The sequence below is a fragment of the Lutra lutra genome, chromosome 13 (assembly GCF_902655055.1).
Source record: "Lutra lutra chromosome 13, mLutLut1.2, whole genome shotgun sequence".
Taxonomy (NCBI): domain Eukaryota; kingdom Metazoa; phylum Chordata; class Mammalia; order Carnivora; family Mustelidae; genus Lutra; species Lutra lutra.
The window spans coordinates 60,490,588-60,515,186 of NC_062290.1; the positions used below are offsets into that span (position 1 = coordinate 60,490,588).

General features: G+C 48.3%; 1 protein-coding gene across 3 annotated transcripts in view; it reads right to left on the reverse strand.

Annotated features, from left to right (window-relative positions):
• The window catches only part of PAX5 (paired box 5), a 191,637-nt gene that overhangs the window by 60,747 nt on the left and 106,291 nt on the right, over nt 1-24,599 (reverse strand). For all 3 annotated transcript variants that reach the window (XM_047700944.1, XM_047700946.1, XM_047700945.1), the window contains one exon: nt 20,318-20,447. In XM_047700944.1, coding sequence (XP_047556900.1) covers nt 20,318-20,447 — 130 coding nt within the window. The remainder of the gene's footprint in view (nt 1-20,317; nt 20,448-24,599) is intronic.

The window sequence follows — 24,599 nt, forward strand, 5'->3', positions numbered from 1 at the left end:
CTGCTCTCGTCTCTCGCTGCCCGTGAGCGGCATAATGAGGGCACCCAGCAGGCTCCGGAGCGGCCCTGGGCAAAAAGGCCCAGCCTGGACACCCGGGCACCCACAGCACCCACAGGCCCCGCTTCTCCCACCAACAACCCCGGGGGGACCAAGTTGCAGCCTCCCTGCCTCCACAGCCAACCATGGCCAAGGCTTAGACTCCCACCATCCCTGCCCCACAGCTGTCTCCCTGCCTGGCCCCAGCCTCCTCCTCCAACACAACAGACCCTCTGCTCCCACTCCTAACGGCTCCCCACCGCCTCTGAATCAAGTCCAAACCCTCGCTACCTTCCGTTCCTACTGGAGGAGTGTGGCCTCCAGCCCCGACCTTCCACTCCTGCCCTGAGCAGCTTGCTTTTTCCCCATCTCACCTCCACGCCTCGGCAAACCTTGTCAGCCCATCCTGGCAGCGCCAGCAAACTCCACCAATGCCCCCTCCTATAGAAAAGCTTCCGAGATGCCCCACCTTGCTCTGCCCACCCAAAGTTACACACTCTCTCCTCAGTGCTCTCGGAGCCGCCGTGCCCAGCTCCGCATCACAGAGACTTGTCTAGGGGGTTGGCTCCAACACGGACCCTAGGCTGAAGCCTTCCCGGACAGGGACCAGGTCTGTTCACGGTTCCCCACATGGCTGGCCCAAGGCTCAGCACAGAGCTGAGGCCAAACAAGGGCTGACTGGTTCATTCATTCGTTCATTCGCTCAGAAAACATCTTCCAAGCCACTCTTCCAGGCCCAGCATGTCAGGTGCTAAGGACTTTTGTGCCCTGTTTCGTAAAAACAAGAAGCTTTCTCTTTAAGCCTGACAGGTGATAATTTTGATCCTCTCTGCTGAAGATAAGCCAGCAGCCAATGCTCAGAAGCTACCCAAGTTCTAGCAAAGCAAAATGCCTCCCAGCCACCCCTAGGTCGGGGCTGGGCCTCAGGCCCCTTGCTTCTCCCCTTTCCCTACTCCTTCCTCCCAGGACAGCCACTTGCCAAAGTTTACTCAAATCCATAAAAAACAGCCCACCCCCACAGCCCCCAGGTCCAGCTGCCTCTCCCCGCCCCGTCCCTGGGGCTCTCGTGGCATCTGCTACAACCATTTCCCCCTTTCTGCCAGGGTTTTCTGGCCTATCTACAGATGTCTTTCAGTTTGAACTTAATGATACCTCAAATCCTGTGGGAAGGGGCTGACTATAGTTGAGAGATGACTCCAAGAACAAGGCCCTCCTGACTACCACCGCCAAGGGATGCTTTTCAGCTCTCATTATCTTGGATCTCTGCTCGCTCCCTGATTCTTCAAACATTTTTGGCAGCCTGATACCACTGAACACCTCTCTTTGGGGAATTTTCTACCTTAAGAGTTCAGTGTCCCTGAGGCAGAATCCAGAAGCTGGATCGCCCAGGCTCCCTTGCAGCCAGGGCACAGGCACCTCACTGGCTCTACCAAGTAGACACATGGTGTGAACCCTCTCACACGGTGTGAGCTGTTAATCATGGTGTGAGCCCTCTCACAATGGTGTGAGTTGTTAATCCAGACTAGTGACATGAGGAAACTGGCACCCATGCATTCCACCTGGTGAGGCACAGGTTCTAGTGGTGACACAGACGTCCAGCAATAGCAGTGTAAGCCGAACGCTCTCTGTCCACAGGCCACGGGCCACCATCTCCCCAGGAGAGGCCCTGAAGCACAGGCTGGAAGTCTCCAAGCCTCTTGAGTGTCCTAATATTCTTTGGAAAAATCCCTTTTCTGTGAAAATTCTGTTTGTCTCCACTAAGAGCTGTGACTGTTAGAGCTTCCAAGGTAGAAGGTGACGGCGGCCTGCTTTCGTTCATCAGCACCTTCGGGGCTTCTCCATGGCTCCCACTCTCCAGTCACCGGTGTTTCCCCCAGAGCTTCTTCCTAGATCTCTACTCCTCTCTACCCATCTTCACTGGGTGACTCATCTCCTCCAGGCACACGACTTCCAAATCCTCATCCCTGGCCCTGCCCCCTCCCCCACTGCCTGCTGGCGGTTCCCACCCAGCTGTCCCCGGGATACCCAAAGTTGGAGTCTCTGAACCAGCTCCTCTTCCGGTTGTCTTTGTCTCAGCTGGTGGCTCCATTTTCCACCCAGTCTCCCGAACTCCAACCAGGGGAGACACCCTCCCTTCTGCATCTCACCTGTCCCCGATTCTACCCCTCAAAATGTCTTCTCCAACCTCATCCTCTCTCTCCTGGATGTTTACAACCACCTTCAAGGAGTTGGGCTTTCTTGCTGAGTCTTGTCCTCACTATGTCCACCTTCTGTCAAGGCCCCAGAGAGATTTCTTCAAAGATGCTACTCCCTCCTTAAGGCCCGTCAAGGCTCCCCGCACATACGACATGTGGAGCGTATGATCTCAGGTCATGGTAGTCTCCCTGGTCTGAGCCCTCCCGCAGGTCCAGCATGGGTCCCCCCGCTCCGGGAGCTGCTTGCACTGCCTATGTGGTTTCTGTCGATCATACTCCCTCTGCCTCGGATGCTTTTCCCTCTGCCCTCGCGCAGCCTGGAGAATTCCTACTCACGCCAGTCAGCTCATGCTTTACCTCCTACAGGAAGCCTTCCTTGGTCACCCCCCAGCACAACCTCAGGAAGGCCTGGTGCCCTCCTCTTGCTCTTGTGACACCTACCACACCCTTCCCTCGCAGTTTCACCTTTAAAATAACACTTCCTCGGGGGTGCCTGGGTGGCTCAGTGGGTTGAAGCCTCTGCCTTCAGCCCGGGTCATGATCCCAGGGTCTTGGGATCGAGCCCCGCATCGGGCTCTCTGCTCGGCGGGGAGCCTGCTTCCTCCTTTCTCTGCCTGCCTCTCTGTCTACTTGTGATCTCTGTCTGTCAAATAAATAAATACAATCTTTAAAAAAAAAATAACACTTCCTGAGCCACGTTTGATGGGGCAGAAACCGCCTAAGTATCTTTATACGCATCATCTCATGTCATTCTCACAAAAACCCTATGAGGAAAGTGTTATATCCATTTCCAGGTGAGGAAACTGAGGGTCAGAAAATTGAAGGGACCCAAGAATTCCCAAGACCAACCACTAGACGGGGTAAGCGTAGGGCTGGAACCCAGCGCTGTCTGACACTAGGCTCGAAGTTCCTTATGGCGATGTTCTGTTGGCTTCACCCAGGGAGCTGCCTTCTGCATCTCCCTAACGTGGCATAACCTTGGCCAAGTCACTTGCTTTACTGAGCCCCAGCTGCTTATTCTACAACAGGGGGATGAAGCCTCTCCCTGCCACCCTCCCGAGGACGGTAGTATAATCTGAAGATAACAGACGTGAAATCGATCGGTAAATATGTCTCACCCTTTACAGTAATGAGGGAAGGTGTTCGCGTTCTTTCAGAATTTGGTTTCACTGCACGATTTCCTTGCTCACCTTAGAATCAAAGGCCCACCATCTCCTCCTTCCTTTAGGGTGGGGGAGGTATCCCACTTTCCACTCTGACCCAGGTTCTCCCTGGGATATTTAAAGTCCTCATCCAGCTATTCCCATCCCCCCTTCCAAAACACAATTGTGACAGTCAAGCAAAGAAAGGCGAGGGGAAAAATCCATAAAGGCTCTCGGCAGAGCGGTGGCCGGTGGAATTCTCCAGCTCCTGACCACCAGTTAGTGACGTCAGGATTTATAACTGTATTAAATGGTGTGACAGGCAGTCTTGATATATCAGTTCCCGCTTCTTCCCAAATCACAGACAATAAAAGCTTTGGCAGTGAAAGTCATTCATCATCATAAAGACCTGAGACATCCCAGTCATCAATTTCACTCACATCCTTAATACACTGGAGAGAGCGCAGGAGTCGAGCACCTCGGAAGGGGGGTGGGGGGAAAAACATGAAGGAAGATTGAACAGGAATAATTACAAAGGTCAAAGAAGGGATTCCTCTGGGGGGGGGGTGCCATGGGTTGGGCCAGTCCCTGCCAAAGATGCGCTCAGCCCACGGAAAAGCTGAGCAGGTGCTGGGCATGTCCCAGGCAGCCCAGACCAACACAGACCAGGCTCGGTGAGCCTGCAGTGGGAGCCAGATGAAATGGGCAGCAGGACCAGAGGGGGACAGGGAGCGGTAACCTGGGCTCTGAGGCTCTGGGCTGGGTTCTATGGGAGTCTTTTACTCCATCAGCCTCATTAGGATGAAAGAGATTTAAAGATAATAATAAAACCACAGGTATTTTTTATGTTGTAATCTATCCCCTTTCTGGCACAGATGGCTATCTGTGCCCGCTACGGTCTTCTCTTGGGCAACAGCTTTGGAGCAACTATCCAGACTGACACTACTGGTTATCAAAGATGCTCTAATCCTGCCAGGCCAGTTGGGAAAGAGCCACGTCAGCCACGACCCCCACATGTGGCCCTGACCCACCCCTCAGTCTTCTCTGTGGTCTGTTCTCCACGAGGCTCTGCCTGACACAGAGCTCCTCTGATCAGATCTCCTGTTGGCCACTGATGCCGGGCTGGTGAGAAGCAGTGTGGCACAGAGGACCAGTGTGTGGCTGCTGGAATCTGACCACTTGCCTTTGAAACCTGACCCCAGCACATGGGAGCTGTATGGCCTTATGCAAATTTCTGTGCTCCTCTGTGCCTCAGCTTTTTCATCAGTTAAACGGGGACAATAAGACTGACTCTTTCATAGGGTAGTTAGACAGATGAGACAAGTTAACATATATAAAGGGCTTAGAATGATTCCTGGTGCCTAGTGAGTGGGAGGCTAGTCTTAGCGCTCCTGCTGGTTATTGTGGCTTCTTGGATCCCATTCAGGATTGAGATGAGCTCCGGGGAGAAGGCCCTTACCCTTGCCCCCACCCAAGAGCTGACTCCCCAGAGAGCTTGTGTGACCACCCCATCCATGAGGTGAGCATGTGACACCTTCCCAGACCTGGGCTAACAGACACTCACAGAAGGAAGCAGTTGGTCTAGAAAGGTTAACTCATCTCTGGACAGGCAAGTTGGACACACAACAGGTGCCTGTGAGGATCCATGCTGAAACCAGCCTTACCAAACATTCACAGAAGATCTAAGGCGAGAGTACAATTCTACAGCCTCTCAAAGGATGAAAATAAGAGAAATAAAAAGAAAATAAAAGATAAATATAAACTAATATATAATAATATATATAAAATACATATAACATAATAAAATGTAGCAGGCCAGTAAATGAATTTGTAAAGAAATAATAATTGTGGTAATACTTTGCATTCAAATGTGCCTTATGCTCATCAAAGTGATATGAATGTGTGAATCATAACCCACAGGGTTGATAATCTTGGTAATAACCTAGGAGGGTGGGGTTTGGGGCAATTAGTAACAACCAATCACAGTGGACAGCTCATTTGTTCATCCATCCATCCATCCATCCATCCGTCTATCCATCCAACACTTCCTGAGTACCTACTATGTTCAAGTTCCATGTTACCTATTGCGGGGAAGGCAGATATCTTTCAGAACCTCATAGTCTAAGGAGAAAGGCTGGTAACAAAGAATTATAAATCAAGGTACAACAGAATAACAGGTGGGTTGATCTCCAGGGCCCAGGTGAGGAGGACATTGCTGTGATTGTGTGGTAAGTAGGAGGGCTTCCTGGAGGAGGTGGCAGCAGGGAACTGCTCCCAAGAGACAATCCCTGAAGGCATTTGGGCAGAGACTGCTGGCAGGCCTGCTGGCTCCTCAGTTCCTCAGCAGGAGTCATGAAAGCTTATGACAGGTAAAGCCCTCCATCTGCTTGCATCTTCCCTCTTGCAGGGAGACAGGACCTGAGCACTTGGCCATGGTCAAGGTGGCAGAGGCTCCATGAAGTCACAGAAAAGGGCACAGCTTACAGCTTATAGCCCATGTGCACTTCACCACAATCCCACATGAAGGGATGAGCCCAGACTGTAACTCCCATTAGCAGATGTGAAAACTGAGGCTCAGGCAGGTGAAGGGTGTCCCCAAAGCCAGCAAGGAGTATGGCAGAGCTGGGGCGAAGACCTGCAATCCTGACTCCAGTCAGGCCAGTGCTCTTCCTTTCGTGGCAGGCTGCCGCCACCTCTGGACAAATGACAAGCATTCTAAGCAGAGGAGGAACCAGCAGAAGCAAAAGGCTTGGAGTCACACCAGGTATGGCTGAGTTGGACGGTGGTAAAAAACAGAAGCGAAAACCAGGCCTGGATAAAGGGCTCCATTGGACAGCTTCACAGATGAGGTAGACAGATGACAGATGACAGTGACCAGGCAGGCTGAGAAACAAGGACAGGAAAGGGATATAATCCCATTCTAGAAGGACGAAGGCTAAGTCTGGCATGGAGGGAAGGGCACCAGAATAGGAATCAAGGGATGTGGTTTCCAGGGTTGTCTTCCTTTCGGACACCCTGAGTTCTCAGTCCTCAGGGCTCCTATCTGCCTACCAAGGTAGTTATACTAGCTGATCCCTAAGAGCCCATCCAGCACCAAAAGTCCGGTCTCTTGACCCTGGGCAACCTGGGGAGGATACAATTGTCACTGTGGTGGGGCAGATAGAGACCGAGTGAGGAGCAGCAGCACTTGCAGACGTGGTGGGACAGGTCGGTGGACACGGAGCAGAGGGGGAGCCTGACTCCCTCCCAGATGGTGAGTCAGGCCAGGTGTGGGGGCATGTGGAGTCCTCAAGGAGATTTCTCTACTGAGCACTGGGGAGGTACGGCAGACCCTGTGACGACCCCTTCAAACATGCGTACAGCCTCATCTCCAGAACCTATGAATTTGTCACCTTACAAAGCACAAGGGACTTGGCAGATGTGATCAGATCAGGAATTTTGAGATGTAACGGTGACCATGGATTACCCAGGTGGGTCCAGTGTAATTGCCAAGGGTCTCTACAGTGGAAGGGAGGAAGCTCAGAGTCTCAGAAAATGTGACAACAGGAGCAGAAATCAAAGGGGAGAAGATGATGCCACCTTGCTGGTTTTGAAGGTGGGGTAAGGGGTCATGAGCCAAGGAATGCAGATGACCTCTAGAAAAAGCAGGAAAGGGGCACCTGGGTGGCTCAGTGGGTTAAAGCCTCTGCCTTTGGCTCAGGTCCTGGGATCGAGCCCCGAATCAGGCTCTCTGTTCAGCAAGGAGCCTGCTTCCTCCTCTCTCTCTCTACCTGCCTCTCTGCCTACTTGTGATCTCTGTCTGTCAAATAAATAAATAAAATCTTTAAAAAAAAAAAAAGAAAGAAAGAAAGAAAGAAAAAGTAGGAAAAAGCAAATAAAAGGATCCCCATCCCCACCCCCAGGCCTCCAGAATTTGGAACACAGTTCCTTGATTTCAGGATTTCTGCCTCCCAGAATGGTTAAGATAATAAATGTGGGTCACTGTAACCCTGGAAGCTTCTGGCAATTTGTTACAGAGGCAGCTCAAAACTAATTCAGCAGGCCACTGGAACATCTGGATGAGGGAGCCATGCAGCCTTCTCCAGGTGGGACATGTCCTACCCCTAGCAAGCTTTTTCACCATTCTCTTGTTGTGGAGGGCCCCAAGGCTCTCTGGCTCGGGCTGCTTTCCTGAGTCCCAAAATTTTATTTTATTTTATTTTTAATCAAAAATCTTAAATCAACAGTTATATAGCACTTATGGTGTTCCAGGCAGTGTTTTTTGGTGTTTTTGAAAATATCAATTCATTTTATCACAGGACAAGTTTCTATCCCCATTTTATAGATGGAGAAACTGAGGCACACACTCTCACATACAAACAATTGAGCAACTGAAGTCACCAATTCACAAGTGGCAGAGCTGGGATCTAAAGACGGGCGGTCTGGCTCCAGAGTCCATATTTGGCAGATCAAACTGCCAAACTGTGGCAGTTTGATCAACTTCCACAGACCCGAGGGGCTGCTAGTGTAACTGTGCTGCGGGTGAACCTGAGAGAGCTCTGCTTGGATACCCCTGATGACAGGGAGCTTACTACTGACAGAAACCATACAGTACAGAAGTTAGGGGAAAACCAGCTCTGCTACTTACTGGTATGTGAACCCAAGCAGTTCCTTTAACTGTTAGATGGGACAAAAATAGTACCTATGTTTCACAGAATAAGGGATGAAATGAAGCAAAGCTCATAACGAATGCTCAATAAACATTCACTATCATTGTGATTATCTCCTGAGGCAACCTATTCTAGTTTCGGAGGGCTCAAACTGTTAAAAAGTTCTTCTTCCCACTCAACTAAAGCTTGCCTCCCTGTGCCTTTCCCTGATGTGCTCCTAGCACAACTACACCTCTCCCCCCACGGCCCTGAGCACAGAGGACGTGGCAGCCGGGCCCCAAGGCAGCTGTCTTAAGCCACCAGCACTGGGGGACAAGATACCCTGCCTGCCCTCCTTCCTGGACCCTGTCCCTCTCTGTCTGCAGCCCCAGTATCAAATACTTAGCCCTGAAAATATGGACTCTCTCCAGCCTGTAGTGCTTGAGAAAAGTTTATGATGGTTCATCCAGAACATTAGAGAGGATGGAAGTTCTGTCCCTATTGACATGTTGGGTATCCATAAAACATGAAATAAAGTTTTCAAAAAATTGAACAATAACATGAGAAGTAAAAACCCATTTGTAGGAAATAAACACATCATATGCATATTAGCTGATATATATGCATAGAAGAGCTTCTGGAAGAACACAGACCAAACTCTGATGGCATCAGCAGGATAGGTTAGGGATAGGGTGAGGAGACATGGTCTCCTGCAGCTCTACGCACTTCTTTGACCCTTGGCTTTATTGCCCCATGGACATGTATTACGTGGTGATTAAAAAGGAATTATGAGGGGCACCTGGGTGGCTCAGTCAGTTGAGCATCTGACTCTTGGTTTTGGCTCAGGTCATGATCTCCAGGTCCTGAAATCAAGCCCCTCTTCAGGCTCCGTGCTCAGCCCAGAGTCTGCTTAAAATTCTCTCTCTCCGTCTCCCACTGTCCTCCTCCTGCTCACGTACACTCTCTTTCTCTCTCAGATAAATAAATATATCTTTTTTTTAAAAAAAGGAATTATGAAAAGGGGATTGCAAGATACCAAACCAAGCTTCAGAACAGAAGCTTGGAGCACCAGGCTCTCCCAGAAGAGCCTAGATATGGCTTCTTCCACAAAATGTTCCCCAAATCCCACAGTCAAATAGAGGCCACCATTCTCTCCTTGGTGCCCTCACATACTGTGGCTTCTCCCATGGTATCTCTCTTTTTCTTGTTTGTTTTGTTTTGCTTTGTATGTTTGCCTCCCCCATCAGACCATGAGCATGTTGAGGGCAGGGACCTTACAACCCTCAAGGCTCAGGCTAGGCTACGGTCCGACAGGACGGAGATGCTGAGTTTTGATGAGGAGATGAGAGAGTGGGCGACAGAGCGATGGAGGGACGAATGGCCACTCTGCAAATTGTCGGACACCACAGTTCGGTATGTTTTCTCCTCCAGATAATGGCAAGGCAGTGGTGATCTCTGACCAGGAGAACAAGCTAATGAAATCGCTATTTTAGGAAGATGGATCACAGCAGGGTGGGCTGGGAAGCTGGAGGCCCAGAGACCTGCTCGAAGGCTATTGGAAAGGTCGGCTTCCAAGCCGCTCGCAAGTGTAAAAATCTATGAGTGTATTACCGGGATGGCCATCCAGCTTTGTTTATTTTTATCCTACGAGATACAAGGTCAGAAACAACTACAGCACTTTCTGCTGAAATTATTTTTTTTAATTGACACTGCACTTTCCACAAAGATTAATTCATTTATTCAACAAATAGTTCTTAGGGACACTGCACTAACCTGAAAGCAAATCAGATTTTCCTTAGATGTGCATTTTAATTATGGAAATACTTGAATTTCATTTTGGCCTCAAAATGATCAGACCTTCAGCTTCTCTGAACCTCTGAATATCGTTCCAAACACTAAAATTCCAAAATTCCAGGTGTTTATAAATCTGTAATGGTAAGTCTACTTCACAATCCCAAACCAAATACTTTAAACCCCAATCGGATTCACCTTGAATCTTTCTGGAAAGCAAATAGCCCTGTATCTCTGGGGAAAGTTCCAGTCTCACGTGCTGAGTTTTCTCTCTGGGTCGTGGTCTCCTGAAGCACAACATCTCATTTGGACAGAGAGTGACATCACTACACTGGGATGAAATGCCGTGTTGCTGCCTGTTCTTGAGAACTTTACACTCAGTACCCCAGGGGATTGGTTACCTATTGGGATGGGTTACCTGCTGAGCTGACATCTGGGGAAAGCCATTCCAGGCAGGCAGAATGGCCTGGAGTCAGACAGAGGCAAGGCCAGTTGGACAGCCTGTGGCCAGCCCTTCCTGGCTTTACAGAGCAATTTTCTGTGGGGGCAGGAGTAGCAACCAGAAGAGACGAGGAAGGATCAGGACTGGAGCAAAGCCAAGAACTCCTAAGGCCACAGGGGGCGGCCGGCCTGGTAAATTACTGAGCTGCCCAGGAGTCCAGGGCAAATGGGAGAGCCCTGCCCACCCTCCTCCCCCCACCCCTGCCACATACACACAGGGACCGTCACTTCTCAGCTCTACTGTGAGTGGCTGCATGCGATGTGGACCCAAGGTGGACACGTTCTTCAATTTTCCAAGACGAGAGAGACGTTTTAATCTTTATGTTAAATCTCCTGACTTTAAAGCACCTTTAAATTTAATTTTTTGATAATCACATATTGACAACATTTGAAAACTTAAACATGTAAATGATATTCAATAAAAAGTCCTCTTCCCATACCCAGTTCACGGCTTCTGCCTAAACATGGTTATTAAGTTCCCAAGTATCCTTCTAGGGTTTCTTTATGCATGTGTGCGCAAACACAATATGCATTCCCATTGTCCTTCTGTTCTTTACACAAAAGGTAGGATTCGGTACACACTAGTCTCGCTTTTTTCATGAATAATGTATCTCAAAGATCCTTTCCTACCAGGACATAGAGAGTGTCCTCATTCTTTCCTACAGCAGCACAACCGTGAATTGGATGGCTAAGCTACTCTTGACTTCAACAGCTCCCCACTGATGGACAATTGGGCTGTTCTCCTCTGATCTTTACAATGTTAGTCAAAGTTTTTTTTTTTCTTCTTAAGTTTAAAGAACACGATGCAGGGCACCTGGGTGGCTCAGTGGGTTAAAGCCTCTGTCTTCAGCTCAGGTCATGGTCTCAGGGTCCTGGAATTGAGTCCCACATCGGGCTCTCTGCTCAGCAGGGAGCCTGCTTCCCCTCCTCTCTCTCTGCCTGCCTCTCTGCCTACTTGTGATCTCTCTCTTTGTGTCAAATAAATAAATAAAATAAAATAAAATAATAAAATAAAAAAACACGATGCAGACCAAACAAGCTTTGGGCTGCACCCTGGGCACACAGAATGCCAGCCGAGGGAGGTTTTGGGCAGTGGCTGGGTCTATCAGTTCACAGCATGGATACCTATCTGGACTTTGCAGACACTTTACGCTGGGGTTGCTAGTGGGAAAGGAAATCAAAATCACTTCATTGGAGTATGGCTTCAGGTAAGTACTGCCTAAAGATTCTTTGCCTTTGAGGTGGTAAAATCCCCATCACCAGAGGTAACCAAGCCCTGATGTAGAAAAATTCTCAGGTGGGTGAAGAGAGGGGCCACCCAACCTCTGAAGTTAATTTCCACTGATTTTTCAGAGCCCTCCAAAGCCTGATTATGGGCTGGGCTAGCAACAGAGAGAGAACTAAGAAACAGTCCCACCCTTTCCACATCTCACTTGTTCATTCGTTTCACAGTTAAAAGGCATCTACCAAGGCTGGATCTTGTCAGGAATTCCTTTCCCCCAAATCTTCCCAAAGCTTCTCATCACTGGGATCTCAGATTAAATGCCACATTTTTAGAGAGGCTCAGCTTTGTCCCCACACCCACTCACCATCACAGTTCAGCCAGCTGGTTCCTCCAAAACACGAGCCTTGATGAAATTAAGTTGCACAATTTTTTTTCTCCAGTTGCTGTGAATTGTCCGGCTCTTCCCAGCAGATAAGCCCAGTGAGGACAGGGTCTGGCCACCAGGACCACCATCGTGCCCCAGCTGGCACACCGTGAGAGTCCAGTAAACAGTAACTATCCGTGCTATGCTCCTTTCCAGCACACACAACTTTGACACTCCAGTATCTTCCATGGGAATCCTAGGCAAGCCCCAGGGCTGAGCCCTTGTCACATGATGCTGTATTGTATCTTTAATTGTATTTTTTTGGCGGCATCTTTGGCAGACGGGACACACAAGGAATTTCTCATCTTTTAGTTTTTGCTATTCATTATGATTTCACCCTGAGCTTATTTTGCTCGTTCTGATTGAGCCTCAAAGGCCCATGACAAACAGATCCGAGGAGGTGCTCCCCGTGGAAAGATGAACAAACGGTCAGCCATTCAGAGTGGCTTGGCACTGGCCAGAATTTCTGGTACAAGAGCCCAGAAACACGCTAATCACTACCATCTGTTGAGTGTTTACACGTGCCAATCACTGTGCTAAGACTCTGCGGGGACCATGCCTATTATCCTCCCAGGAAGCCTATGAGTGAGTTCTGTCTGGGCTATGTTTTATGGATGGGAAGTTGGGCATGGAGGTTAGTAACCTGTCCAAGGTCAGCCAGCTAGAATATGGGGACACTGGGCTTCAAGCTAAGAAGTCTGGCTTTCCTGCTGACATTCTCAATTATATGCTAGAAGAAACACCCTCTGGAAATTTAAATTGGGATTTTTTTTTTTTTTTGGTCCATCCCACCACATAACGGCAGCAGGCCACAAAGGTCAGGGCTCTGAGTGAGCCCTAGTTCCAGCTCTAACTCACTGGATGTGACCTTTTGAGCAGGTCACCTCTCCTCTCTGGACCTGGTTCTTCCTAGCTGTCAGGTGAGCAGTTGGACTGCATGACCTTCCCACCCTGACCATCTGTGGTCGGGATGTTTTCCTAAGGGAGGCTGGGAAGTGCAACACAGGCTCCTGGGCCCTCCAGATTACCTTCTCCCCCAACTACCCACACACCCTCAGATGTCCCTGTGGAGGCTCTCAATCGCTCTTCCCCCACCCTCTCATTATATCCTTGCAACAGCCAAAGGAGACAGGCAGGGCAGGAATCGCCATCCCCATTTCATAGACAGGCAAACTGAGGCTCAGAGGACAATCCATTTGCTGAAGGACAGGACAATGAAGTGGGAAGGTCCAGGCTTCTGCCCATTCCTCTGACTCCCAGTCTAGTGCTCTTTCATCCGGTCTTCAGCTATTGCTCAGATGAAAAAGGCAGGGGCGGGGAGGGCTTTCTTGGGCTGCCAAGTCTGGGGTATGGAGGGTCCAAACATTGAACCTAGGGGTAGAGCAAATCAGAGCTGGTGGTCTTAGGGACTCGGCATCCTTCTGTCTTCTGCATCTGCAGCCCACTAGTGGTCTCTTTTGCTTAGAGGAGACAGTGCCCGGGGGAGCCTCATACCCTAGGGTCCTCTGCCACCCAAATTTACTTGAGAAGAAGCCTCCCTCGGTCTCCTCCCTCCATCCTAACTGCTGATGCAAAAATATGGTCCTCAGGGGAAGAAGGCCGACAGGTACACAGGCTGCCCCCATTCCTTTGTTCTTCCAGGCAAAGGTCAGCTGGGCACCGCTGAGGGCAAACCTGCTGGGTCCTTCACCAGTAGGGAGGTGAGCAGAAGTGGGGAGCCTGGCATCCCACCTGCTGTCCTCCCTGGCAGGTAGGCACAGTGGCTGCCCCATCGGCAGGCCTGTGGCCCAAGGACACATCTGCAGATAATTAGTCCCAATCAGGACGATCCGAAACTGCTGATGATGCAGAAACAAGCTGGCCATGTCACTGGTTTGCAAATGGTGAGCAGTTTCTGAACCGTGGCCCTGGCTGGTAGAGCAGGAGTTTAACTTAATATTTAATGTGGCATATAAACGATGGAGAGAAACTGACTCATTCTCTAATGAGATCTTCCCTGCATAGCACGGAGTGTAAGGGCTGAGATGGAACAGGATGCAGGCCACCTCAACCGCATGCGCATTGACTCCAGGTAGAGCGCTGGGCTGGCTTATGGTCCTGTTGGGCACCAACTACGCTCCAGGCTCTGTGGGGAGTGGAGAAGGTAAGGCGTGGGGCTGGAAGCTTCAAAGTCTCCCCAAAGAGTTCAGAACTGTATCAACACATCCAAGAACACAAGTGGAATTCAATCACTGCCCCGTGGTCACACGGAGGCCCATCCTAACAGCTCTTGGGGGCATTCCTTCAAGGCGTTCTTAACACTTCTCAGTGGGGTCAGCAACTACCCCCTAGAGGGTGTTTGGAAAATTTGTGGGGGCTTTTCGACGACTGAGAGGCATTGCTACCCACCGTGAGGTTTCCTTTCATCTTGCACAACTATCATGTCCTGCCAACAGGACAGGTGAAAATTCTGTTTATAATTATTTGAATCTAGCACTGAACTTCATTTACATATAAATGTGAACTTGCAATTTCCAAGGTCTTAATATACACTGCATTTTCTAGGAATGCAATGACTGTGTAAACCGAGCAAAGCTCATACTTTATTTTACTTGGAACTTTGCCGGCAGTTCCTCACCTATCCATAAAGTCATGCTCGCCGTAGAAGTAGGTACGAGTCCCTAAGCCTGCTCAGGGCTGTGGCTGATTCACAGTGATCCTGCGCACGGGCGGGCTCCGAATTACTTCATCATGTCTTACTGTCTAATCAGGCAGAGTACTTACGTATCAAAGTACATCGTATTTTTTTAAAGATTTTATTTGTCTATTTGAGATAAAGAGTAAGAGAGAGAGAGAGAGAGAGAGAGAGCAGCAACTGGGGACAGAGGGAAAGACAGAAGCAGACACCCTGCTGAGCAGGGAGCCGGATGCGGGGCTTGATCCCAGGACCCTGGGATCACGACATGAGCCAAAGGCAGACGCTTAACCGACTGAGCCACCCAGGCGCCCACAAAGTACATAGTATTAATTATAAACAAATTATAAATAATTTCACTTTCATTCTTCCTGTACCTCATAATTAAGAGATTATTTTTATTTTATTTGAAATCAGATGTGAAGATAGTCTTTATGAACTCAAGTTCAGGAGAGTGAAGGGGCATTGTTAATGTCTGCTGTCCCAAGGGGATGCTGGCTGGGATGGGGCAGAGAACCCCAAAATCACAGTGCCCCATAAAACATGGGAAGGACTGGGCTATCTTCCCCTGAGTCCTCATTGTACAAGCCTCCCACCTGCCTGGGTGTGCCCGTGCCTCTGTGTGTGTGTCCTTTATATTTTTTCACACCAATGGGATTATACTTCACACAGTGTTTTACAAATTGCTTATGCACTTAAAAATATATCTCGGACATTTATTCATCTCAGCATAGACAGCTCTACCTAATTCTTTTTAATTGGTTTGATTGGTTGCATAGTATTTTGTGCTAGGAGGAGCCATCATTCATTTAACCAGCCCCTGTTGACAGATACTACATTGTTTCCATTTGTTTGCCATTATAAATAATTTTATAATTATTATACAGAGATAGGTATCACTGTGCATCTACGTGAATATATCTGTGACCCACATATGAAAGTTCTGGGTTAGAGGGCAGGTGCATGCTTTTAAACTTTTGATGGATATTGCCAAATTTCCCTCCAAAACAGGTTACACTGATTTGTAAAGAGGGTATGAAAATACTTGTTTCTCATACCTTCTCCAACACTGGCCCTCAAGAAACACTTCAGTCTTTGATAAACTAGTGGGTTTTTTAAAGCGTCTCATGATTGTTTTAATTTGCAGTTATATTTTTATTTTTAATTTTTAAAAGATTTTTACTTATTTATTTGACAGAGAGAGATCACAAGTAGATAGAGAGGCAGGCAGAGAGAGAGAGGGAAGCAGGCTCCCCGCTGAGCAGAGAGCCCAATGCAGGACTCGATCCCAGGACCCTGAGATCATGACCTGAGCCGAAGGTAGCGGCTCAACCCACTGAGCCACCCAGGCGCCCTGCAGTTATATTTTTAAAAAGATTTTATTTATTTATTTGACAGAGAGATAGAGAGCACAGGTAAGCAGAGCAGCAGGCAGAGGGAGAGAGAGAAGCAGGCTCTCTGATAAGCAGGGAGCCCGACATGAGGCTCGATCCCAGGACCCTAGAATCATGACCCGAGTCGAAATCAGATGCTTAACCAACTGAGCCACCCAGGCACCCCTAATTTGCAGTTTTAAAATCATGAGTCAGGTGCGTATCTTTCATGCACTGTTGGACATCTGCATTTTTCCCAGTGAATCACCTACCCATAGTCTTGACCTGTTTTTTCTACTGATTTTTTCCTTATTCATTTCATTTTTTTTTTTCAAGATTTTGTTTATTTAGAGAGAGACAGTGAGAGAGAGCATGAGAGGGGAGAAGGTCAAAGGGAGAAGAAGACTCCCCGTGGAGCTGGGAGCCTGATGTGGGACTCAATTCTGGGACTCCAGGATCATGACCTGAGCCGACCCAAGGCAGTCGCTTAACCAACTGCGCCACCCAGGCACCCTTTCCTTATTCATTTCTAAAAGTTCTTTATATATTAAGAAATTACCTTTTTTGTCATCCATGTTCAGCATTTACCCCGCCCCCAATTTTATTCTTTGTCTTTTGAGTGTTTTTACATCACATACAAAAGACTTATAGTTTTAACTGTCATTTATATTTTCTTTGTCTTTTATAATTTGGAACAGATTTTTTAAAGACCTTCCCCACTCTAAGATTATAAAAGGTAGCCCTCGTTTTTTTTAGTTTACTATTGGTTCTGTTTTTTACACTGAAAGTTTAGTTCAACTTGGAATTTATTTTGATATAAAAAGTGAGGTATGTATCCAACAAGCCCAGTTGTCTCAACACCACTAACTGAATGGTTTATCTTTACCGATTTGAAATACTACATTTATCAACACCCACATATATTTGGATCTATTTAAGGACTCTATATGCTGTTATATTTGTCTGTTTACTTTAGTTTCGATTACAAATAGTTTTAGGGGCACCTCGCTGGCTCAGTCAAGAGAGCAAATGACCCTTGATCTCTGGGTTGTGAGTTTGAGCCCCACGTTGGGTATAGAGATTAGTTAAATAAATAAATAAACTATAAAAAAGCCCTAAAAATAGTTTTAGTTGCTGCTGATTTATCATAATTTTTTTCTTTTTTTTCCTTAATCCCCTTTTATTTTTATTTTTATTTTTTTATTAACATATAATGTATTATTAGCCCCAGGGGTACAGGTCTATGAATCATCAGGCTTACACACTTCACAGCACTCACCATAGCACATACCCTCCCCAATGTCCATAACCCAGCCACCCTCTCCATACCCCCCATCATAATGTTTTTTTTTTAAGATTTTATTTATTTATTTGTTGGAGAGAGAGAGAGAGAAAGCACAAGTAGGCAGAGTGGGAGGCAGAGAGAGAGGAGGAAGCAGGCTCCCCGCTAAGCAGAGAGCCCGATGTGGGGCTCGATACCAGGACCCTGGGATCATGACCTGAGCCGAAGGCAGCGGCTTAACACACTGAGCCACCCAGGCGCCCCCATCATAATGTTTTTAAATAGGCTATGACTTTTGCTCATTTCTCTATTTCAGAGTTTTTTAGCTATCCTTGAGTGTTCATTCTTCCAGTATTTTTGTATCATTTTGACATGTTCAAAAAAAAAATTCTGCTGCTAGTTTGATTGGGATTGCTTTGAATGAGTAGATTACTTAGGGGAAACTGACATCTTTACACTATTGAGTTTTCCTGCTTAAGAACAAGTTATATCTCTCCATTTATTCTTTTATGTCCTTAGTGGAGTTTAAAGCAAGGTTTATTCCTCAGCCTCTGGGGGTTTTTTGGTGCTACTGTTAAAGGACTCTTTTCTTCTATTAGTTTTCTAGCTAGCTATTGTTTGTTTACTCACGAGAAAGCTAATGATTGTATTTGTAATTAGAATACTTCCAATATTTCAAAATCAAGCATATGGTTATGCAAAATCAAGACATGGGTGAACTTTTAAAAAACAGATTGAGTTTTTTAAACAAGATTTTTAAATTTATTCTTAGAGAGAGTGCTCACCAGAGCAGAGGGAAAGGGAGAGAGAATCTCCAGCAGCCTCCCTGCTATGTGTGGAGCATGGCGCAGGGCTCTCACAACCTTGAGAGCATGAGCTGAGCTGAAACCACAAGTCAGACGCTCCACTGACTGAGCCACCCAGTCGCCCCTGGATTTAAAACATTTGTAATAAGGGTGCCTGTGTGGCTCAGTGGGTTAAGTGACTGCCTTCAGCTCAGGTCATGATCTTGGAGTCCCAGGATCAAGTCCCCCATCAGGCTTTCTGCTCAGTAGGGAGTCTGCTTCTCCCTCTGACCTCCCCTCTCATGTTCTTTCTCTCTCACACACATAAATAAATAAAATCTTTTTTTTTTTTTTAATTGTCATAAGGGGCACCTGGGTGGCTCAGTGGGTTAAGCCTCTGCCTTCGGCTCATGACATGATCTCAGGGTCCTGGGATCGAGCCCCACATCGGGCTCTCTGCTCAGCAGGGAACCTGCTTCCCCCTGTCTCTGCCTGCCTCTCTGCCTACTTGTGATTTCTCTCTCCCTGTCAAATAAATAAATAAGTAAATAATCTTTAAAAAATTGTAATAAAACAGCTCAGAATTGCACATGATCACAAAGTGGTCCTAGGTATAGTAAGAGCCCATCATGTAACGTGATACTGATTTTTCCCAACAGCTTTCACCTGCCACCTCATATCTCGCTCTCATAACCCTCCGTCCTCCTTCACAGAAACACCCCTTCAGCAGTGAACACCCAGGAACACACCTCTGTGGAAGGATAGGCAAAACAGCCCATTTTTTCTATTTTTCCCAGAACAAGGCAGAAAATATTTCTTCCAAGGCAACCATCCACGACCTGAGTGCTTTTACGATTCTACAGCAGATAATTTAATGTGCTTTTAGGAAAGATGAGAGTTAAAAACAACACAAAGAGTAATAATGGGTCAGAGGCTAGAATTATCTCTAAAATTAAAAAAAAATTTAAAGATCAAGCATAATTCTGACTTTGCTCTGGAGTACAAACAAGTCTTTGGTCAAAGGTTTACCTGAAAACCCAATCCACTCCCAGACCTGCTGCCTGGACCCAACCACAGCCTTTCAGGAGGAGAGGGGCTCTCACTGTCTTAGAGCCTATATGACATCCAGCCCTCTCCCCCAAAGATCTAACCCAAGCCCAGTTCCAAGCTTCCCTGACATAACCATAGCCCACCCGTACTTCTAAGAACCCGTCTGTTCCTTCTTGCCATGTCCTGCCTAGCAGCCTACAGGGACTTTCTGTGACCCCCGGCTGGACCCCTCGGCTCTGGGCCAAGTGCCAGCCCCAAGGCTCCCACTATCTGTCTGTCTAGTATCTGAGACTGCTTCCTGCCTGCCCACGTGGACAAACGTCCAGAGTCTGTCCTCCCATATTATCTCACTGGTGTCGGAGCGGGAAAATGTATCTGCCTAACCCAGCCCTTCTAGTCCAGCCCCCTCTGCGGCACCAAGTTCAACAGTGGTGACCGGCCACCACAAGATAGCCCTGACACAGCAACGCACATCGGTGCTTGCTGTGTGCTGAACAAGTGTAAGCACCTTTTACGAATTAATTAATCCTTGCAACAACACAATGGGTTGGACTCTATCACCATCCCCATTTTAGGGATTTATTTTTTAAACACGGCCCAGAATTCTTACATGATCTACTCAAAATTACAGAGCTAGTCAACGGCAAGTTCAAATCCAGCAGCGTGCCTCCAGGCTCCAAACTCTTTACACTGAGGGAGAAAGAGGCTGGCCCTGTGCCTTCCAGAAAGGCAGCTACTTTGTATCCACCAAACACCTTCCAGCCTAATCCTCCTGCCCTTTTTGACTGGCCTCTGCCTGGAAGTCTGAAATGCCAATGACAGTTTGCCAGAAGTGTGCTCTTTCTCAAGTCTCACCAGCCAGGGCTGCCCTTCTCACGAGAGGGACTGAACACCAGGCCCCACCCACTTTCCGAAATCACCGAAGCCCCTGTGTCACGGGCCTTGGCTGCCATCCGTCCCAGCTCATAGTCCCTTTGGCATTTTCTCTCCTCTGGCTTTATCGGAGCAACAGAGAGCCTATTCTTACCACAGTCACAACCCCTGAGCCCAGCAGCCTCCTGCCTGACCGATACCAGGACCTCATATCATTATTAAAACAAAAAATGTCCAGTCAAGTCCAAAAGCACCAAGCCACTCACTGCACACAGGCAATCTCAGTCTCTCTGTGCCAATCTCTCTCTTTCTCTCTCTTCCACCTTAGGCGCCCTCACCTGTCACAATGGGGTAGGACTGTGGTCCAGGCACGCTGCTCCCGATGTCGGCAGGGGTGGGACTGGTCAGGTTGGCCTTCATGTCGTCCAGCCCTCCAGCCAGCGAGGCCATCGCTGAATACTCAGTGGTCTGAAAGAGGAAACAAAACAGAGAGAGTTCAGTATCCAGACTCCAAAACACCTCGGCCAGATGCCAGCACCAACCACATTCTGGGGTTCAGCCACCTCACTGGGCTAGCCTATGCCGGTGCCAAGGCCCACTGAGGGCTCACAACCCCCATTCCCCGCTCCCAGTGTCGAGAAAGCAGGCTCAGCTCAATAGAACAAGACGGGTGTCCAAACTCGGCAGCTGTCCCTGGGGGAGGAGGTGGGCGGTCTTCAGTGCAGCTGCACTAGAATCCCAGCCTAGCTTCCTGTCCCTGCAGGTTCCACCTGCCCCGTCCTGGCAGCCACAGACGGCCACTCCCACGCAGGGAGGGAGATATCAGCAACCAAGAACAAGACAGAGATAAGAGTCGTGTTGCCAAGAGGATGGAGAGAAAAGTGTCCGACTTCAATGCTCTTAAGCCACAGACGCAGAATCCCAGAAACAAGGTTAAGAGGAGTCTGATACATCATCATGCCATGCCTTCAATTCATAGATGAACACACTGAGGCCCAAGGCAAAGAGGGTTCTGTCTGCGGCCAACAGGGCAGAATCCCAGTGCAGGGATTAGTCCCCCAAAATCTTTCACTCAAAATCCATACAATATGACCAAATGAACCACAGTTTGGCAAGCACCTGTCTGACTGAGAACTGCGGAGCGCACAGCTTGGACTGAGCATGTTCATGCCAACTGTGGGCGCCTAGCCCACAGTCGTGCTCCTTTCTTTAAGCCATTTCATGAAATCAGAGCTTGGGATGAGTCATTTCCTTGGCATCCATGCCACCATCACAGCAGTCTCCAGAAGATGCCAACCTTGGTCTTCCCATTCAGGGACAGACAAAATGAGAAGCATGAATGCCAGGTCCCTTCCTTCCACCTAACCCCCAGGCCGATTTTCAGGTAAAGGAAATATTTGCAGAGGCGCCTGGGTGGCTCACTGGGTTAAAGCCTCTGCCTTTGGCTCAGGTCATGATCCCAGAGTCTGGAGATCAAGCCCCACATCGGGCTCTCTGCTCAGCGGGGAGCCTGCTTCCCTCTCTCTGTCTCTGCCTGCCTCTCTTGACGACTTGTGATCTCTGTCATCAAATTAATAAATAAAGTCTTTTAAAAAATATTTGCAAACACCTAAGCCAAAGACTTGGGTGTGCATATCAAATTCTGGTATAAGCAGCTCTCTCCAGGACCCTGGTCTCGCCTACGGAAAGCACATCCCTATCTGTCCAGGCTTGTGTCCTTGGCAGACAGAGACAGAGAAGCAAGCAGTCTGCGGAGAGGAGATGCAGGCACCTTGGGTAGGAGGCTGAGGACTGAGCCATAGGGTACAGAACCGGGGGAGCCCCTGGGCCAGTGGCAGGCAGGCAGGACTCAGACACAGGTACATTCCTCCTGCTTCTCTTGGAATATGAATTAGAAAGAATTCTTGGGCAGCTCAAAGTGGGGTGGTTGGCAGCCGTGAGTCAGCGAGGTGCTGCAGGCCCAGGCACCCTGCCGTGAGCCTCCCTGAGGACATCTTTATTTGGAGCCCCTGGGCTCTCCATCGTCTCCAGCTGAGGCTGATTCTGAAACATGCAGAGAAGAGCACGGGCTTCTGAGGAGGAAGGACGAGAGGGGGACACGCCTCCCTGCCATCAGGAATCACTGTAGAGCCGTAGTAATTAAGACAGCGTGGGATTGGCATGGGGCAGATAAATAGATCCGTGAAACAGAAGCGAGTCCAGGAGCTGATCTGTGCATATATGGAAACTTGATATATGAGAGAGGGGATGTACAAATCAGCAGGGAAGGATGGCCTCTGATCAACAGTGCAAGAGGGACCCGGTTATCCATTCAGAAAGAAGGGGGGGAAAGAAATTAGATCTTTACTTCACACCAGACACAAAAATCAATTCCAGGTGGATTGGAGACCTAAACAGGAAAGGCAAAGGCATCTAACGTGGTTGGCTCTAGGTCCAGCCAAAAATCCTTGGGGAAAAGCCTGACCTTTAAAAGGAAACTAGTGGTCCTGGGATAATCACACAGGTTTCTTGGTCACTGAGAGGACAGCAGTGGGTCCCAGTTATCCTTCTGCCCTGATCTGATGCCTCCTCCTCCAGGAAGTCCTTCCTGACTACCACTCCTTAGGAGGCAGGAGACCTGCCTGTGCTCTGCTGGCCCCACCAAGCGGTCATGCCAGGGCAATAAGAACCACAATCTTCACACCCATGTCAAAAGCTCACATTTATTGATCCCTTGCTCTGCGTCAGGAGCTTTACCTGAATGTTCCATTTAATCCTCACATTCACTCCATGAAATAGGTTCTATGTTATTCCCATTTTACAGACGATGAACTGAAACCTATGATAGAAGCGAAGTAGCTTGCCTTAAAGTCGTACAACTTCTAGGTGCCACAGCCAGGATTCCAATCGAATCCACCTGACTCCCAAGTCTTGAAAATGACTCTAATGATTTTCATACTGTGAGTCCTGACCTGTAAACACATGTGAAATCAATTTGCTAGTGCCAATATTGTAAAAAAAATGAAATTAGAATAGACTAGAACAGAAAATATCTAAGGTTCACACACACAGCAAGAGTAAGTCCTATTTTAGAAATACGTTTCACGTATAAGTGGATACAGGTCTACTAAGTAGAAGTGAGAATATGTTTCTTGCTTCAGGTCAGGACCAGGAAAGTTTTCATTCCATGCAGCGAGGAGCTGTTGGGCAAAGATTCTGTCTAGACTTCCTTCCCCCACCAAATGGGACCTGGTCATGGCATTAGCCTCCTAATTTGCTAAAAAAGGAACCTGGAAGTCAGGCTCACTGGAACAGCTCCTTCAGTGCATTGCCATGAGCAAAAAAGGAGGTTAAAACAATTCTGTAAGGGTCTCTTTCAAGATGGTATCTTCTGGAGCTCCTGGGACTCTGGGGTAGAGGATAGGGCTCCTTCCTCTCTGTGCTCCCGAGTGCCCTTGTGGAAGCCTGAGCATAATGAATGTTCAGTGTTTATTGAGCCTTTCTTGTGCACAAGATGGCAGGTGAAGACCAGACATGTTCTCTGATTCTCAGCCACAAACCCCAAGGGAAAAGACACATGGCCCAGAAGCTTTATCCAAGAGGAGATGGAGCACAGAACCATTCGTTGACTGTGGAGTGAGAAGTGGTCAGGACAGGGTTCTTGAGCAGGTGGTACTGAACCTGGGTCTGGGCGATCCCTGACCCCCAAGGCTGGTAAGTGCTGTAGGAAGACTCAGAGGTAAGAGGACAGGAGGGATCTGGAAAACAGGGCACATGCCCATCGTTGAAGGAAGTGAAAGTAGAAAAAGGCAAATATGGAAAGGTAGTCGAGCTGGGATTCGACTGTGAAAGGCTTGCACAGGGAACATATGGATGAAAACATGAATGAGTGACCCTTCCGCGGGCCAGGCAGTAAGCTCAACCAAGTGCCAGCATCCCTGCGTCCCTCCCTACCCCACTGCCAAACCTACTCTCTTCCTGGACTCCAGGCTGGGCAGCTGGGTCTGCAAGGGAAAGCTTTCATCTCCCTCAAGAAAGCAGAACCAATCTGGGTTTAAGAAAATTGCGAGGGTAGCCAACTGGGATATTCTGCCTCTTAATTTCTTTGATGTCCGGTTGGAAGTGTCTTCTAGGTATTTGATTTTGTTTTGGTCAATAAATTGATTGTCAAAGTTTGTCCAGTCACCTTGATAGTTGGGTTTGGATCACCTTTCCAAGATAAAAATCTGTAACTTGTGTTACACATGTGGTAGGAGGTCCAAAAATCCAGTCTCCCAATCACGACTGGCTGCCAGAAGGTAGAGTGAACTTCCCTAAAGAGTGGGGGTCCTGGGGACAGGAGACTTGGAAACCGGTCCTCAGCTATCCTTGGCTATCTGTACCTCCCACTACCACCACCACATGGTGGTTTGGTCCAAGTCTAGACCCTTCTTTTGTAGGATTCCACGGCTGTTATTCTGCTCCTGCATGAGCCAGGGGACACCATCATTTAGTTGTGGTGTGTAATTATTCCCTAAGTCCTCATCACTGCCCATCCCTTGGGGCTGCTCATGATTCTCTCCAATCTCCTGGCTCCCTTCCTCCCACCGCTGCTCCTCAGCCACTCCCAGCAGTCCTACCCTGGAGGACTCATCTCATTTG